Source organism: Pelodiscus sinensis, chromosome 2 (genome assembly GCF_049634645.1).
Source record: "Pelodiscus sinensis isolate JC-2024 chromosome 2, ASM4963464v1, whole genome shotgun sequence".
NCBI classification, from domain to species: Eukaryota; Metazoa; Chordata; order Testudines; family Trionychidae; genus Pelodiscus; species Pelodiscus sinensis.
The window spans coordinates 83,528,868-83,547,791 of NC_134712.1; the positions used below are offsets into that span (position 1 = coordinate 83,528,868).

The following is an 18,924-nucleotide window of genomic DNA, read 5'->3' on the forward strand; positions in this document are numbered from 1 at the left end:
GATATCCATGTCATAATAGAAGATGATATTTGGTTCCAAGACAGAGAAGCAGAGGGTTAGGGAAAATCAAATACAATTTTAATCAATCTAAAATCTCAACAATTTTCTTACAGTGCCATTAGAAGCAAGATACAGCAGGAGCCCATTAGGTGAGAAGGTGCTGAAAAACATGATTATCTGAGTCACAGTGGAGCGGAGGGCCCTCTCCACTACTGAATATCCGCTGCCATCAAAATGGAAAGAAGTATCTTCATCCTGTGGGCTATAAAAACAAGAAAGGAATATTTGAAGTGCTGAATACTAGAGGACAGATTTGCATTTTTCCAAACAGTTATTTCATATGCAACCTCGGAGAGTGAAATCAGTTGGGGCAGCCACTGGCAATATAATTAGGAAGGAAGACTGAGAAGGAGGCTTGAATCTTGCATGTCATGAATAACTAAAGGGTTCCAGCCAAGAACCACTTTTATTATAGAATCTCTGAGTATCTAGTTTAGCTTTAAGGGAGAATTTACACAAGACAGAAAAAAAAAACCATCTTTGCAAGTCTTTATAAAAAAAACACATTTCCCGAGGGAAATAATTAATTGATACCATTCATATACCTTTATTCTCAAATTTACAAAATACTGTGCACTTTCCCAGATTCCTGGCATAGCTGCATTTACAGCAAATAGTCTTGTTTCCTTTTTTTTTCCCTTGCAGTGCTTCTAAAATATATTTTATACATAAAGTTGCAACACCCTCTGCTGGTTCTAAATGGGACATTGTATAAAAAGCTGTGGCCAGACCTATTTCATTTCAACTCTGTTAAATACAAAAACATGTAAAACTAGAGATTTAAACAGAAAACAGTCCTGTGAAACAGCGTCACCTACTGGTGAGACAGGGTTATGGCAGGATATCTCCCTTAAAGTTCCCCCTTTTCCATTAGTTTTGTCTTGTGAGGTCTCCCTCTACTTTTATGGCTCAGCCCCCTCTCTAGCAAGAGCACACATTCCAGCCCTCCCTTTTGGGGTTTTATAAAAGAAAGCCCAATAATGGGGAAGTCTTTTGGTGCTTGCAATGGCTTCATGGCTTTATCCTTAATCCAGAGACTTGGAGTTTAGACTATGACACATTGAAGATTTTCATCTGCTGGATTCCCCGCCAATGCAAAGGTCATAAAAGTGCTTCTCAATGCCTTGTTCACCAGAATGGAATTTGTACATCCCATTTCACACTCTTCCCAGGTCTTATCTTTTGCACCCAGGACCCCATGCTCTCGTGAAAAAAATTCTGTGCTTTGGTGGGCCTTCTGTTTGGTGCCATACTTGAAAACCACTTAGCTGTTAGGAAAGTTACCACTGCATAATTCTGGGGTTGGTACCCTTCCTGATGTTCAACCAGTGAAGGCCTGTTCTGTTACTAAAGAAAAGCGGTTTCCCAACAAACAGTATCTTAGGGCATCTACCACCCATTTCTTAGCTCAGGTTTCCTTTTCTATTACTGAACGGGCCACCTCCCATGGGAACAGTTTTCTGCTTCTATAGAGGACTAGGGGTACCTCTCCTTCAACATCCTAGGAAAGGACTGCGCCAAGTCCTATACCAGAAGCGTCCATTTTTAGTGTGAACTTTATGGGAAAGTCTGGATAGAAAAGTACCTGTTCCTGACACAGAAAATCTTTTACAGTCCTAAATGCCCCGTTACAGGCCTCTGACCAAATGATTTTCTTAGGACTGGTATCCCTTGTGAGGTCTGTGAAGCATGCTGCAATTGTGACAAAGTCAATGGTAGCCTGTTAGTCTTAAAAGCATTGTCTGTTTTTTGTTGTTGTTGTTGTTGTTGTTGTTATTTGTCAAAATGAGGCACGTTGTTAAGGTATGTACTCTGTCAATTAGTGTATATAACTTACCTCAGTTACACTGCAGGATGGGCATGTAACTTCCCAGTTCACCATCTTATACATGGACAGGTTCACAGTGAGTCCAGCATTCTCAAGGGCCTATCATACGTAATCCTCCCAATTAAAGATGTAAATCATGTTATCAATATAGGCTGCAGCATGTTGAATATATTGTTGCAGCACTTGGTCTAAGAAGGTGGTTGTGGTCCTATGGAGACCGAATGACATAGTTTGGATGGATAAAGTTGTCTTTTCCTGTGATTCTATGGTACAGAGGGATCTGCCAGTACTCCTTCTTGAAGTTTATGACAATGATGTATTTGGTCCCTCCCAGACTGTCTAGTAATTGATCCATGCTGGGTGGATAATACAGGTATCAAATCTCAAAGCTGCATTTACCTTTCTCAGATCAATACAGAAGCAGGTGATCCTACCGGCACAATGGGACTTCTCCATCCACTTCAAGACATTTCCACTACTGCCAGGTCTAACATGACTCACAGCTCCTCTTCCATGGTGCCCCACATCTTTCATTGGAGTGGTCCTGTGATCTTACAGACTGGTTGTCCTGATTTCGTGTCTGTGTTATGGTGGACCAGGTGTGTCAATTCAACATAGCAAGGATGAAAATACGACACGGAAGGCTTCAATTAGCTTTTGCATTTGGGCCTTCCACTTTGTTTGAAGCACTTCCCCCAACGGTATGACTTGGGATTCTGGGGTCAATAATGCTTGAGGGCCTAGTTCAGACTCAGGTGGATCAGGTGTTATGAGGAGCACCTCTTGGTCTTCCTAGGCCTGGTGTGGTATACTTGAGTCTCCTTTTTCTTTCCTGATTGCCAGATGCATGCTGATTGATCCCACTTGTCTCACCCCCTCAAATGGCCCCTAACACCGGGCCAATAATTTTGACACTGAATTTGCCAGCAATAACAGTAGCCAGTCGCTAGGTCTAAATTCCGTTTGTTATAGATCTTTTCTTGGTTTTGTTGGGTTTTCATCTTTGTTGTTGTGCTGCCAGCTCTCAAATGAGCTGCTGCTGTTGCTCTTGCATGTTGCTGCTGCGGTGCCATCATCTGCTGTGACAGATGGCATTTTTGCTGCTGAGCTACTTTTTGCTGTTAGTTATCAGTCATCCCCTTTAACAGCTTCTCCAGGTCCATCTTTCTTCTGGCTCTGTCTGATGAGGCGAGATATTGGGGACAGAGGGGCTGGTATTCATCTTCTTCCCTTAACCTTCATCAGGGCTGGGACATGCTTGCCAATATCCTCCCCCAATGCTGCCTAGAGATCGGGCAAGGGCACAGCAGTATATCTCCCTCTTTGATGTCCCCCCTTTTTCATTATAGCTCTGTCTTGTGGGTCTGTCCCTTCTTTTGTAGCCCAGTCCCTGCCCAGTTGGCTCACGTGTCCCAGTTCACACCTTTCAGGTTTAACAGAAAAGTCTCTCCTTTGCAGTCTGTGTCAGTGTTATCAAGTTTTCGTCTATCCTTCCCCATTGCTCAAAGCAGAAGTCTGTTCCTTTCCACTGCCTGCTTCCCACTGAGCTGCTCTGTTTCCCTTTTTAAACTCTGCCTCCAGCTTGTGCTCTCTGTGCAGGTATAGTAGGGTAGAGCCACCAGGTCCAGAGCAGCTCCTTAACCCCTTATCCTCCCGTGTGGTGTTTTTATAACCAGTTACATGCCCCTGGTCCCTTTCCAGAATTACCATGAGAGTAATAATAAATACAATAGCCACAATTTGAGTGGACTTATAATGTTTTAGATTTCTTTCTTTCACTGCGGAGGAAATGATTAGACAAACCACTTATTCCAAAAAATATAGATGGACACTAGTCATCATTATTTTCAACGAACAAACACCAATGTGAAAATATATGCGGCAAGTTGCAGAGCTATGTGATGACTCAATTTGACATGCACCTTTGATACCCTCTGATAAGTCATATTTTTGAAAACTATGCTAATAATAAATCGAAGTACTGCATTTTTCACGACATACAAACATGTAAAAGGTTACTACCTTCCAAAGCATCCATTGCAGGTGCCCTCTCTTTCAATGTAATTCCAAAGACCAATAGATTTTCCATTCAAGGATGCTGCTCCCATGCATCCTTTAAAATGAGTCACCTTAACAGCAGGTGATTTCTATTAGAGAGGAAATGTATTAAATTAATACAATTAATATTAAATACTTTGGAACTTCTCCAGCAACATTGAGTTCTAATTCATATAAAAGGCAAATCATATCAGAAGAATAACAAAAATGTTTTAATATTATTAATAATTAGACTTTACATCACTATGGAGTTTTGTGATAAGTTCTTGACCCGTTTATACTCAATTTCATATATAACAACAACAAATTATAACAAGTCATGAAGGATAGGAAATGAGGAAAAACGGAGAAAAAAGGAAACGATTTAGTATGAATTAATACCTCCTGCTCTCCTACGGACTCACACTCAGCACTTCAGAATTGCTATTTTAAACACAATTTCCTGAGACATTTATAAGGAGAAGATAGTTCTGGATACCATTTTGCATCCTTGCCTTTTGTGCAGCATGACTGATATTCCTTAGTCAGTCACTTAGGTAGACTATCCAACTGGTGTGATTATTTCTACTCTAAAAAGTACTTCCAAGAGGATAAGAACCTTTTACAATATAGCATTTTCACCTTGATTTGCCCTCCAAGTCCTCCAACAAATATCAGTGTTGATTTGTTTACATCCAGTATAGTAGCTGTGCCAGGAGAAGTTGCAGATTTAGTTAAAGACTTCTGATTAGAGTTCATTTCCTCTACGTTCAAGGTACCGGTTTTCCCAAACCTGACAATCGCAAATATGAATGGATTAAACGCTTTCAGAAGTTACTGTGCATGGTCTCTTCTTACCGTTGAACTACTTCTTGCATTGGGTAACTAAGGGTATGTCTACACTACAGCGTTATTTCAAAATATCCAATTTCGAAATAGTTATTTTGAAATAAGATATTTTGAAATAACGCGTCTACACTCAAAATGCATTTCGAAATAGCGGGTCCACACTGAGTGGACACTGATTAACATTTAAGGCTGACTGGAACCAGGTCCAGCAGGGCATCAGGTGAGGAGTTACTTTGCGTGGCTGCTGCCTGAGGCTATCTGAGGCCTGTGCTTAAAGGGACCCCCCAGGACAGCCAGTTCTCAGCTTTCCCTGCTTGCTTGCCTACCTCAATGAGGGACAGAGAAGCATTTTGTCTTTGTGTGCTCTGGTTGCCCTCACTCGGGATACCACAGCACTCTGCAATATAGAGCCAGAACTGCCCCTGGGCACTCTGGTGCTTCTTGTGGATGTGTTGATACAAGCCTGGCTGCACTTTCTGCAGGCTGCCATCCAGGAGCTCCATCGGGGGGCTGTCAGTATACAGGAGGCCCTGCAGGAGCACTAATAACTTCCCTGGTCTGTGCCTCATTCCTCCCTCACGTCCTTCCACTTATCTCTCCCTAACCCCCCTTCCTGATGTCAAATAAAATACACGTATTTTCATGAACACAAACTCTCTTTATTTAAAAAACTGGTGGGGGGGAGGAATGAAACTCTGGTAAGACTGAGGAAAGGAGGAGGGAGAAGGAAGGAGAGAGGGTGGGAAAGGGGATGGGGAAACTTGGGAGGAGGGAGCTGGAATGGGGAAGCAAGGGGAAGGAAGTGGGAGGAGAAGCTCAGGGCTCAGGGTTGGGGGTCTCGCTGGACCAACTTGATTTTCATGTGAACCTGCTCCTGGGTTCGCATGTGGCCTTTGGTGGCCAGGCTGGCAGCTATCCTGCCATAGACGGCCACATTCCCACATCTAGTACAGAGATCATGGACATTGGGGGCATCCCCCCAAACCTGAAAAAGGTCCATGATCTCTGCCCTGGACCAGGAAGGCTCCCGCCTTCTCCGGGCCCTGGCAGGCTCCTGGGAGCTGGCAGACCACTCCTGAGGGGCAGTGTAGGGCTGGCTGCCAGTGGCTTGCTGGCTCATGTTTTGGGGCCACTGGGTCAGGGGCAGTGACTGCTGGCTGGGCCAGCAGGCTTGGAGTTGGCACAGGCACTGTGGCCAGAATCTACCCCTTTAAGGGGTCTGGGAGGGGGGGAGGAAGAGGAGTGTTCTTGGTTGAGGCCAGAGTGGCCACCGGGGCACCCTGGGAAGGGCTGGAGGCCCCCTATTTCGAAATAAGTGTCTACACAGTGCTTATTTCGAAATAGCAATTTTGAAATTGGCGCTATTCCTCGTGGAATGAGGTTTGCCAATTTCAGAATAAGCCCTCCACTATTTCGATTTAATTTTGAAATAGCGGTTGGCTTGTGTAGATGCTAGGAAAGTTATTTCGAAATAACAGCTGTTATTTCAAAATAACTTTGAGGTTTAGACATACCCTAAGTGACCAGCACACTTCCATGCTGTACTGAACCACACTTCTATGGTAGGTAAAAATTCATTTGAATTTGCTAGCAGAAATTGAACTTTCATTTTAACTTCAGGTTACAGAATACAATATTTGTGTTACCCACACTGATGGTGTCCTGGTCTCTGAGTAGGACTCATAGGTGGTATGCTAATACTAACAAATATTAATAATGAATGAATGACATCTCTGTTACCTGGTTATATGTATTCTTTGCCATTTATTATTGTTGATTTGAAGATTGGGATATTCCAGTCTTGTTGCTCCTGAGCCCACATCCCAAAGGAAGGCCACCTTACCACGTCGCATCTCCACTGCCAAGAAGTCACTCTGGAAAACAGTGATTCTTGCTTTAATGCACTACATGGGGCTATGTGACCTGATTTTGTTTCACAAGTTTCTTTCTAGATGGATGATGATAAAATCTCATCTCTGTTTCTAAAACTCCCTTTAGCTCAGTGGGCCACAAGATTGAAATCCAGAGGTGGGCAACCTGCAGGCAGCCCGTGCAGCCCCTCCTTGCGCCCTCGCTCACGCACCTTTTGTGCACTGGGGCACTGGAGCCCCGCACTTACCTACTCCTTTCCCTTCCTCCACACTTCCGTGAATTGCCTGATTTGCACTCCATCCCCCTGCCACCCATAGCTTGAACACCACATGGCAAGTTCTGGGAAGGAGGGCGCGGAACAAGGATGGAACACAAATAAGGTGATTCATGGTGCTCCAAATGTGCTGGGAGGGCGGGGGGGGGGGGGGGGGGGCAGGAGTGATTAAGTGCAGGGCTCCAGTATCCCAGTGCACAAAAGGTATGGGAGAAGGGGATAGAGAGTGGGCTGCAGGTAGAATCCCATCGGATTGCATGCAGCTCACAGGCTGCAGGTTGCCCACCACTGCTATATATCCTACCTTCATGGGCCATTACTAAGAGCCAAATCATGCCCAATGAAGGAAAAACTTGCAGTAGAACCAGCAAACTCATCCCTGTGGTATCTGTCCATTTTCTCTGCCCTACTCCTTCTCTCTTACTCCATGGAAAAACCTCAAAAAGTCAATGGAGAAATAACAAGAACATGATCCACTGCCAGGGAGTGCATGAAGCTACTGGGATGGTGGGAAGCTTGTTACTGTGCTGTCACTGGAGCCCTGCCTGATCCCAGCTCAAGCACCCTGACGAACGATGAGTCCACCCTGTGGAAGGAGGATTCCATGCAAGATAATGTGCACAAGAACACCTTTATCTTGTGTGAGCGGTATCCTGCTATCCCATCGCATGAGCAAGGACCTCAGCATATGACCCAGCAGAGCCAAATCTTGCTTCCTATAGAAGTGCAGGGGACCACTCTGGCAGAAAAACCAATGTACTGCGCAGGTGTGTGGTACAGATTGAGATTTAAAAGCAGAATTACTGGATCTGCTTCTCTCAGTCTCCTTGCTGGAGGGGGAGGGAGGGGACGGCATGTAAGACTCTGTGGAGTTTATTTAGTCTGGGGAAGAGGATTATTTCCCTGCTTCTCCCATATATATCTGCCCTTTCCCTAGTCTGGCCACTTAGTACATATTAAAATGGAGAGATGGAAGTAAAATATATTAAATATTCAGAGATACACAACACCTTTCAGTGTTGTGAAACATTCACTAACTTACATTGCTGCTGCTGCCCAGATAGAAGAGGAGGTTGTCAGGTTCGGTTGTTTTCACATTTAATGTTAAGGTGTTGTAGTTAGTGGAAGAAACCTGGGGTTGGTAAGCACGAATACAGTCTCTGTCTGCTGAGATTGCAACTTTAATCTGAGGAGAAAAAAAAAAGGTACATCCTATGTACAGATCACATAGCACTAGAATACAGATACAGCCCTTGGCAAGCTAAATTCAAGCCACGTGCTGAGACAGGTTCATATGATTCTAAATATTTGTCAGTAAGATTAGCTACAAACACACAAGTATTGACTGGCTTGACATGAATTGAAAAAGTGATTTAGACTATATAGGATAAGGAAGAAAGAGGCACTGCAGAACCTACTGGTCATCCAATCCTGGGATTTAAAGCCAGAAATTCATCATCCAAGAATAAACCTTGAGTTTGAGGCCCACATATAAAAAAATACTATATTAATAACAACAAAAGATTGGAAGTCTTGAGAAACTGTGAATGGTCTCAGGAATAAAAAACAAAAACAAACACAAGAGAAGAGACTTAGGGTAGGTCTACACTACAAAGTTAATTCGAACTAACAGATGTTAGTTCGAATTAACTTCAATAGGCGCTACACTAGCAGACCGCTAGTCTGCTTGTTCGAACTTAATTTGAACAAGCGGAGCCCTTAATTCGAACTAGGTAAACCTCATTCCACGAGGACTAACGCCTAGTTCGAATTAAGTAGTTCGAATTAAGGGCTGTGTAGCCACTTAATTCGAACTAGTGGGAGGCTAGCCCTCCCCAGCTTTCCCTGGTGGCCACTCTGGGCACCACCAGGGAAACTCGTATGCCCCCCTCCCGGCCCCGGCCCCCTTAAAGGGGCACAGTCTGGCTACGGTGCCCGTGCCAGGTGCAAGCCTGCCAGCACCCAGCCAGCAGACCCTGCACCTGGCACGGTTTGAGCCAGCCACCCGCTGCCACCCAGCCCTCCGCCTCTTCCCGGGACCAGGCTGGCAGATCCCGGGAACCTGCCGAGGTCCGCAAGAGGCGGGCGCCCACCTGGTCTAGTGCGGACATCATGGACCTCATCCACGACCTCTGCACTAGGCACAGGAAAGTGGCCGTCTAGGGCAGGAGAGCTGCCAGCCTGGCCACCCAGGAGCAGGTGTGCATGAAAATCAGGGTGGTCCAGTGATACCCCCGACCCTGAGCCCTGAGCTTAGAATGGCCGTCCTGGGTCAGACCAAAGGTCCATTTAGCCCAGTAGCCTGTCTGCCGACAGCAGCCAACACTAGGGACCCTGGAGGGGATGGACTGAAGACAATGACCAAGCCATTTTTCTCGTGCCATCCATCTCCAGCCTTCCATAAACAGAGGCCAGGGACACCATTCCTACCCCCTGGCTAATACCACTCCATGGACCCAGCCTCCATGAATGTATCTAAATTCTCTTTATACTCTGTTATAGTTCTAGCCTTCACAGCCTCCTGCAGCAAGGAGTTCCACAGGTGGACTATTTGCTTTGTGAAGAAGAACTTTCTTTTATTAGTTGAAGCCTGCTACCCATTCATTTCATTTGGTGTCCTCTAGTCCTTCTATTATGGGAACTAATGAAGAACTTTTCTTTATGCACCCTCTCCACACCACTCATGCTTTTATAGACCTCTATCATATCCCCCCTCAGTCTCCTCTTTTCTAAGCTGAAAAGTCCCAGTCTCTTTAGCCTCTCTTCATATAGGACCTGTTCCAAACCACTGATCAGTTTAGTTGCCCTCCCCTCTCCCACCCTCTCTTCCCCTCTCCCATCTCCTTTTCCCAGTCTCCCCAGAGGTTAACCCCCCCCCATTTTGTTAAATATAGAGAGTTTCTATTTTTGAACACACGTGTCCTTTATTTTGTACATCAGGAAGGGGGGCTAGAGAGGGGTAAGTGGAAGGAGGTGAGGGAGGAATGGGGTACGAGCCCCCAATGGGGAGGACTGGGGTGGCTCTGCGGGCTCCTCGGGGTGGAAGCTCTCCTGCAGCCCCCCGATTGACCCCCCCCCCCCTCCGGATGGCAGCCTGCGGCAAGTGAAGCCGGGCTGATGGCCGAGTGCTGTGATATGCCAAGTGTGGGCACTCAGGGCACTCCAAGCCAGGACTGCTTTGCTGTCCTCCATCAAGTTAGACAAGTGAGCGGGGAACCCCTGAGAACTGTCTGTCCAGGGTGGGGGTCGGGTCCCTTTAAGCACAGCCCTCGGCTAGCCTGAGACAGTAGCTCCACGCTCTAAGTCCTAATCTGATGCCCTGCCGGCACTGCTTCCGGCCAGCCTTAACCTCAGTTCAGGGCCCACTCAATGTGGACATGCTAGTTCGAATTAGCAAAATGCTAATTCGAACTAGTTTTTAGGTCTAGATGCACTAGTTCGAATTAGCTTAGTTTGAATTAACTAATTCGAATTAAGTTAGTTCGAATTAGTGCTGTAGTGTAGACATACCCTTAGGTGTTTACAATGAGGCAAAAAGTCGCTAAAAACCCAAATAATATTCATTTTGTAAGAAATATCAATCCCAGAATTTTAAATTACTAACAGAAATATCTAATTCTTTAGAAAATCTGTTTAGGAGCTATCTAAATTTTGAATTAATAAAGATACATTCATATGGCAGATTCTGACTCACATTATCATTGTTACAAATACAGGGCTCATTGTTTATCTATGTTCTTTTTTTCCTCCTATCATCTCTCATTTTTAAGGGAGTCTCTCCTTTTAAAATAATCCTGTCATATGCCAGGAAGCAAAGATGTGTGTGAGCATCAGACAAACATTGCTTTTAGAGCAAGGGCCAGGAGGGCATTTACACACTTATGTAAGGGAGGTGGTATGAAGTACTGCAATGGATTTATTGATGATTTGGTTAGATATGTGTGGCAATCTTATTTACAGAATTGATGTTCGTGCTATGATTCATTCAAGGAATCTCATCATAACCTTTTAAATCATCAATAAATCCATTGCAGTACTTCACACCACCTCCCTTACATATGCCCTCCTGGCCCTTACTCCATTACTGCAGCCGGGCTGATGGCCGAGTGCTGTGACAGCAGCTCCACGCTCTAAGTCCTAATCTGATGCCCTGCTGGCACGGCTTCCGGCCAGCCTTAACCTCAGTTCAGGGCCCAGTAGTATGACAGGATTACTTTAAAAGGAGAGACTCCTTTAAAAATGAGAGATGATGGGGGGGGGGGGGGAGAACAGGGGGAAAGAATCCCCACTAAAGCTCAATGCCTCATTGCTCTGTCAAACCACAAAGGCAAAGAGATCAGAGCTCATAGCCCAAACTTAAACCAAAAGCCTCAATATTGGTATGATATTCAACACCAATAACTTGTGTGATTCCAAATTAAAACAGGATGGGTTAAAGAAGGTGGGTGCAAGATTTTTTTCCCTCTAAAATATTTTGTTGTTGTTGTTATTATTGAGGAGGCACAAAGGAAATGGTTTGAAACTGCAGAGAAGAGGTACTTACGGATGCTGCCTGTTTGCGGGCCTGACTGATGAGCTCTTTAATTTCAGACAGATTTCTGCTCAGGTTCTCTTCCAGCATTTTCAGAGGTTTCAGCCTATCAAATAAAAGGTTGGCTTGTGCTTCCACTTCCTTAACTTGTCTTTCAGCTGAGGCTGCTGCCAAAAGAATGAGACATTCAGACAGGTTGAGAGGGACGTTCATTATTTGTTCCTAGAATTCTTTGGCGAAAATGGGATATTTGAGATAATTTTTTTCAGTCGCTTTAAATGTCAGAGAGAAACATTTTTATAAAAAGTGAGCCAACAGCCCCCATGGGGCCCAAGGTAAGGTGTGGGCTGGGTGCCCAGCTCTGCGCCCCAGTAGGGTTGGGGCCTGAGGCAGAAGGGAAGGGGCCTCAGGCAGTTGGCTCGTAGCACTGCCCAGACGGTAGTGTTTCCCCTCCCCAACTGCGAGGAGCGGCACTCCAGCGGCAATTCAAGGGGGCCTGGGACTCCAGCTGCCGCCATAGTAGCAGTGGGGAGAGCTCTGGACCCTTTTGAATCTCCACTCCCAGGGCAACTGCCCTCTCCCATCGGCGGGATTAAACAAGCATATACAATTTCTATGTATTCAGTTTAAAAGGGAAATCTATAGATAGTGAATTTTTATTTAGCCAAGCGTCCTGTCAGTCCATCACACCTATCCTTATTTTAATACTACAGTAATGAAGTTTAAGTATTAGCATCATTTCAACATGCATTGATATTTCTCCAGTCCCATGAAACAGTGAACTTACCAGCTTTTGAAGACTCTATTATAAGTTCACTGGTTTTCCTCAATGTGTCATTAACCTTTGACAGTACAGAAGAAGTGTTTAGCAGCTTCTGACTGAAGTCCATAATGTGGCTTAGGCCAGCAACAGCACTTGTGTTAGCAGACACAGCCAACTCTTTTGCTTTAAAAATGTTGACACTGGTATCTAGAAGATATTTACATTTAAGGATTATTTACATATCCGATGGATCTGAAAAATCATTTTTCTTAGACGTTTCACAGAGTCATGTAAGTAGAGAAGGCAGGGCCAGGTTCATAACAAATATTTCAGGCTAGGGAGCACAAAGTAACCACCCTCTACTCCAGCCCCACTCCACCCCTTCCCAAACCTTTCCCCTGCTCCATCCCCACCACCTATTCTTGCATCCATTGTACTCCTTCCCACAAGCCACCTCCCCAAGAGATGCAACCTGGGGGATTGCAGGAACATGGAGCAGAGCAGGCTGGGGTCAGAGCCAGGGCATTTCACTACCAGTTGCCGCAATGAAGCAGAGCGACCTGACTGGAAGTGGGTAGCAGAGTGGAGCAGGCTGCTGGATCTCCTCGCTTCCTATGGCTCCTGCCATGTCAATGAGTGTGTGTGTCTGGGGGGGGGGGAGGGTGACCCCTGCTGCCAGCCCCGCTCCATGACCCCCACATAATCTCCCAGGCCACCCTGGTGCCCATGGGCTAATATCAATATGAAGGATCATCCTGTGGATGGGATGGCTCTAATAGCAAATCAGACAGAGTGGAGACCAGCTTCATCACCCAAATACAACATGTCTCTTTCTCCCCTACATATTACAGCTTTGGGGAGAGGAGGAGAGCTGGCAGGACAAGCGACTGTGTCACCTCCGTGCCTACGGCAAGGATTCTGCACTGGGGACCTTCCAAGGTTAGTGTCTGGCTAATTAAAAGAAACGAACCCTAAGAAATTCAATATGAGTTGCAATCAAACAGTTTAATTGTGGGGGCTATCTTGTTTATTGCACCCAATGTAGCATGTATGATTAATTGCCCTATGGACAGGTGGCGTATGTGTGCATTCGGTGCAAGGAGCTCCTGGCCCTCAGAGACCAAGTATGGACTTAAGGCCAGAGTGGCTGAAATGGAGGAGCTATGGGAGGCAGAGAGGCACGTAGATGAGGCTTTCCAGGACACTGTAGAACCGTCCCACATCTAGTCAGACAGCCCATGTGCTGTTAAGGAAGATGAAAGGCTCAGAGAAGGAGAACATCTGGAGCAGAGGGAAGCCATCCCATAGTTCGGACCTTCCTTCCAGATGTTATTGTGGTATCCTCTCACACTGGGAATACCTGTCCAGGGAAGGGAACTCCAGTCTTTAGGAAAAGGTAGGTGTTAGTAATGGGAGATTGATCATTAGAAATATAGACAGCTGGGTTTGTGATGACCAGGAGATCTATATGGAGACTTGCCTGCCTTGTGCAAAGGTTGCGGATCTCTTGAGACATCTAGATAGACTTGTCTAGTGCTGGGGAGGAGCTGGTGGTTGTGGTACATGTAGGTACCAGTGACATAGGGAAGGGTAGCAGAGAGGCTCTGGAGGCCAAATTTAGGCTGCTAGGAAAAATATTGAAATCCAGGACCTCTATGGTAGCGTACTCTGAAATGCTTCCAATTCCATGCGCAGGGCCAGGTAGGCAGGCAGAACTTCAGAGTCCCAATGCATGGATGAAATGATGTGTAGGGAAGAGGGGTTTAGATTTATTAGGAACTGGGGAAACTTTTGGGATAGGGGGAGCCTACACAGAAAGGATGGGCTCCACCTAAACCAAAAGGGAACCAGACGCTGGCACTTAACATTAAAAAGGTTATAGAGCAGTTTTTAAACTAAAGGCTAGGGGAAAGCAGACGGGTGTGGAGGAGCCCGTGGATTGGACAGAGACATCTCTTAGGGGAGGGTCTATTAATATTCTCTATGGATATGTCTACACTGCAAAGTTAATTCGAAATAACAGCCATTATTTCGAATTAACTTTAATAGCGTCTATACATGCAAACCACTATTTCAAATTTAATTCGAAATAGCGGAGACCTTACTTCAAATTTGGTAAACCTCATTCTACGAGGAGTAACGCCAAATTCGAAATAGCTATGTGTACACACTTAATTTGAAATAGGAGGCCACTCTGGGCACAACCAGGAAAACTTACTCTCCTCTCTCCCAGCCCTGGAGCCATTAAAGGGGTAGACCCTGGCCACAGTGCCTGTGCCAGCTCTAAGCCTGCCAGCCCAGAGCCAGCAGTGGCCACCGGGGCCTCTGACCCAGTGGCCCCAAAACATGAGCCAGCAAGCCACTGGCAGCCAGCTCTCCACCGCTCCCCAGGAGCAGTCTGCCAGCTCCCATGAGCCTGACAGGGGCCGGAGAAAGTGGACTCCTTCCTGGTCCGGAGTGGAGATCATGGACCTTATTCAAGTTTGGAGGGGATGCACCCAACATCCATGATCTCCACACTAGACGGAGGAACGTGGCCATCTATGGCAGGATAGCTGCCAGCCTGGCCACCAAAGGCCACATGTGAACCCAGGAGCAGGTTAGCATAAAAGTCAAGTTGGTCTGGCGAGACCTCCAACCCTGGGCCCTGAGCTTCCCCTCGCCCTTCTTCCCCTTGCTTTCCCCTTCCAGCTCCCTCCTCCCAGGTTTCCCCCTCTCTTCTTTCCCACTCTCTCTCTTCCCCTTTCCCACCTCCTTTTCCCAGTCTCCCCAGAGGTTCATTCCTTCTCTCCACCCCGGAATTTTGTTCAATAAACCCAGTTTCTATTTTTGAACATACGTGTCTTATTTGACATCAGGAAGGGGGCTAGGGAGGGGTAAGTGGAAGGACGTGAGGGAGGAATGGGGTACAAGCCCCCAGTGGGGAGGACCGGGGAGGCTCTGAGGGCTCCTCGGGGTGGACGCTCTCCCGCAGGGCCTCCTGGATCCTGATTTGGTCCCTGATGGACCCCCCGGATGGCAGCCTGCAGCAAGTGCAGCCAGGCTGATGACAACGACCCCAAGAGATGCACCGGCATGCCCGGGGCAGCTCTGGCTCCATGTGGCTGAGTGCTGTGGTGTCCCGAGTGCGGGTACTCAGGGCACTCCAAGACAGCTTTGCTGTCCCTCATCGAGGTAGACAAGCAAGAAGGGAACACTGAGAACTGTCTGTCCGGGATGGGGGGTAGGGTCCCTTTAAGCACAGAGCTCAGTTAGCCTCAGGCAGCAGCCCCACACACTAATTCCTAACCTGATGCCCTGCCGGCACTGGTTCCGGCCAGCCTTAACCTCAGTTCAGGGTCCACTAAGTGTGGATGTGCTATTTCGAAATAGCAAAACGCTATTTTGTAATAGTTTTTGTGTATAGATGTGTTATTTGGAATTAGCTTAATTCAAATTAACTATTTTGAATTAAGTTAATTTGAAATAGCACGGTAGTGTAGACATATCCTTAGTTCTAGTCAGAGGAGAAGATGGAAGATAGTAAAGTATGGGTAAGATCAGATGAGAAACAATCGAATAAAAAAGAGTCATCAGGAAATGGCAGAGAGATAAACAATAACAAATTTTTAAAGTGCTTATACACAAATGCCAGAAGTCTAATAGTAAGATGGGTGAACTAGAGTACCTCATATTAAAGGGGGATATTGATATAATAGGCATCACAGAAACTTGGTGGAATGAGGACAATCAATGGGACACAGTCACACCAGGGAATGAAATATATCGGAAGGACAGAACAGGTCATGCTGGTGAGGGAGTGGCAGTAAACATGAAAGAAACTGTAGAATCAAATGAAGTAAAAATCTGAAATGAGCCAAAATGTTCCATAGAATCTTTGTGAGTAGTAATTCCATGCTCTAATAATAAGACTATAGCAGTAGGGCTATATTTTTGACCACCACTGACCAGGACAGTGATGGTGACTATGAAATGCTTAGAGAGATTAGAGAGGCTATCAAAATAAAATAACCTCAGTAATAGTGGGAGATTACAACTATCCGGGTACATGTCACCTTAAATGACTGTTTCTTGGAGCAGCTAGTTCTGGAAACTGCAAGGGGAGAAGCAATTCTTGATTTAGTAGTAAGTGGAGCCCGGGATCTGGTCCAACAGGTAAATATAACTGGACCGCTTGAAAAAAATAGTGACCATGATGTAATAAAATTTAAAATCCTCAGCAGCCTATCACTGTAGCATTTAATTTCAGAAAGAGGAACTACACAAAAATGAGGAGGTTAGTTAAACGGAAATTAAAAGGTACAGTGACAAAAGTAAAATCCCTGCAAGCTGCCTGGAAACTTTCAAAGACACCATAATAGAGGCCCAACTTAAATGTATACCCCAAATTAAAAAAAACACAGCAAGAAAACCAAAAAAATGCCACCGTGGCCTATCAACCAAGAAAAAGAAGCAGTCAGAGATAAAAAGGTATCATTTAAAAAGTGGAAGTTAAATCCTAGTGAGAAAAATAGAAAGGAATATAAACTCCATCAAATTAAGTGTAAAAGTATAATAAGAAAAGCCAAGATTGAAGAGCAGCTAGCCAAAAACTCAAAAAGTAATAGCAAAATGTTTAAGTTCATCAGAAGCAGGAAGCCTGCTAAACAACCAGTGGGGCCACTGGATGATCGAGATGCTAAAGGAGCATTCAAGATGATAAAGTCATTGCGAAGAAACTAAATGAATTATTTGCTTCAGTCTTCATGGTTGAGGATGTTAGGGAAATTCCCAAACCCGAGCCATTCATTTATTTTATTCAAATCTGAGGAATTTGTTCCAGATTGCAATATCACAAGAGGGGGTTGTGAACAAAATGATAAACTTAACAGTAACAAGACTGTTACAAGACTGTTAATTTAGCTATAAATATTCGAGAGAGAGATCTTGGAGTCATTGTGGATTGCTCTCTGAAAATACCCACTCAATGTGCAGCAGCAGTCAAAAAAACAAACAGAATGTTAGGAATCATTAAAAAGGGAGATAGAGAATAAGACAGAGAATACCTTATTGCCACTATATAAAACTTAGGTACGCCCACATCTTGAATACTGTGTACAGATGTGGTCGCCTCGTCTCAAAAAGGACATATTGGCAGTGGAAAAGGTTAAAAAAGGGCAATGAAAATGATTTTAGGGTTTAAAATGGGTCCCATATGAAGAGAGATTAAAAAGACTGGGACTTTTCAGTTTAGAAAAGAGGAGATTAAGGGGGAATATGATAGAGATCTATAAAATCATGACTGGTATGGAAAAAGTGAATAAGGAAAAGTTATTTATGATCCCAAAATGTAAAATCTAGGGGTCACCAAATGAAACTAATAGGTAGCAGGTTTTAAAAAAACAAAAGGAAGTTTTTCTTCACATAGACTACAGTCAACCTGTGGAACTCCTTGCAAGAGGATGTTGTGAAGACCAGGACTTTTAACAGGGTTCAAAAAAGAACTAGATAAATTAATGGAGGTTAGGTCAATCAATGGCCATTAGCCAGGATGGGTAGGAATGGTGTCCCTAGCCTCTGGTTTGTCAGAGGCTGGAAATGGATGACAGGAAATGGATGATCATTTGATGATTTTCTGTTCATTCCCTCTGGGGCATCCGGCATTGGCCACTGTTGGAGGACAGGATACTGGACTTGATGGACCTTTGGTCTAATCCCGTTTGGCTGTTCTTATGTTCTTACTGTGAGTTTAAAAAGTTTATATCAGGCCAGAAATGAAGCCTCCATTTTGAATTTCTTACTTTATATAATCTTCAAATAATAAAAAATTAACTATAAATTTTAAAAGAATAAACTAAATGTATATCTCAAGTTAAAAACAGAAAAAGTAAAAGGACCAAATAATAATAATAATGCCACCCAAGGGTATACAGCAGAGTAAGAAAGATGGTTAAATGCAAAATGGCAGTCTTTAAAAACTGAGAGTGAAATCCTACTGATGAAAGTCTTAGGCAGGCCAAAGACTTTGAAGAGCAATGAGCAAAAAATAAAAACTAACAGCAAAAATATTTTATGTACATCTGAAGCAGGAAACCTGCCAAACAATCAGTGGGGTTCCTGGACAATCAAGGTGCTAAAGGATCACTCAAAGAAAACAACGTCATTGTAGAAAAGATAAATGAATTCTTGCTTACTCTTCTTTGCAGAAGATATGATGGATTCACCCACATTTGAGTCATTCTTTTTAAGTGCCAAATCTGAAAAACTGTTCCAGATTGATGTGTCAATAGTGGAGGTTTTGGAACAAATTAGTAAATCAAACAGTAACAAATTACTGTGGCCAGATGGTATTCATCCAAGAGATCTAAGGAACTTAAAATATGAAATTGCATAACTAACTATGGAATGTATCCTCTTGCTTAAATCAGCCTCTGTACCGGATGACTGGAGAATAGCTAATGTAACACCTATTTTTTAAATAGTCTCCAGAGTCATTCATGGCAATTATAAGGCCAGGAAGCCTAGTTTTAGTAGCAGGCAAATTGGTTGAACTATAGTACAGAACAGATTTATCAGACACGGATATATTGGGGATTGTGACGGGGGTCTCAGCCCCTGCACTAACCCTGCTGGTGGCTCCGCCACTGTTTTGGGCTTGCGGCGCATGTGCAGAGGTGGCATGCGGAGCGACGTCCCCACAGTGTGCGCCGGCTGGTCTGCAAACCGGTGGG

At 44.7% G+C, this 18,924-nt stretch overlaps 2 protein-coding genes across 7 annotated transcripts in view; one reads left to right on the plus strand and one right to left on the minus strand.

Annotated features, from left to right (window-relative positions):
- Positions 1-627, plus strand: part of ARHGAP28 (Rho GTPase activating protein 28) — a 140,619-nt gene extending 139,992 nt beyond the window's left edge. For all 5 annotated transcript variants that reach the window (XM_075920948.1, XM_075920949.1, XM_075920950.1 and 2 more), the window contains one exon: positions 114-627. Coding sequence is in view for 1 of the 5 variants with exons in the window: in XM_075920950.1 (XP_075777065.1) it covers positions 114-122 (9 nt within the window). In the remaining 4 variants the exon portion in view is untranslated. The remainder of the gene's footprint in view (positions 1-113) is intronic.
- Positions 1-18,924, minus strand: part of LAMA1 (laminin subunit alpha 1) — a 163,423-nt gene that overhangs the window by 26,914 nt on the left and 117,585 nt on the right. Inside the window, exons 43-49 of one of the 2 annotated variants that reach the window (XM_075920947.1) lie at positions 12,239-12,421; positions 11,464-11,615; positions 7,963-8,106; positions 6,515-6,648; positions 4,568-4,718; positions 3,911-4,035; positions 112-262 (exon numbers count right to left, since the gene is read on the minus strand). In XM_075920947.1, coding sequence (XP_075777062.1) covers positions 112-262; positions 3,911-4,035; positions 4,568-4,718; positions 6,515-6,648; positions 7,963-8,106; positions 11,464-11,615; positions 12,239-12,421 — 1,040 coding nt within the window. Of the gene's footprint in view, positions 1-111; positions 263-3,910; positions 4,036-4,567; positions 4,719-6,514; positions 6,649-7,962; positions 8,107-11,463; positions 11,619-12,238; positions 12,422-18,924 lie in introns of both variants that reach the window. The other variant, XM_075920946.1, reaches the window with a different exon arrangement.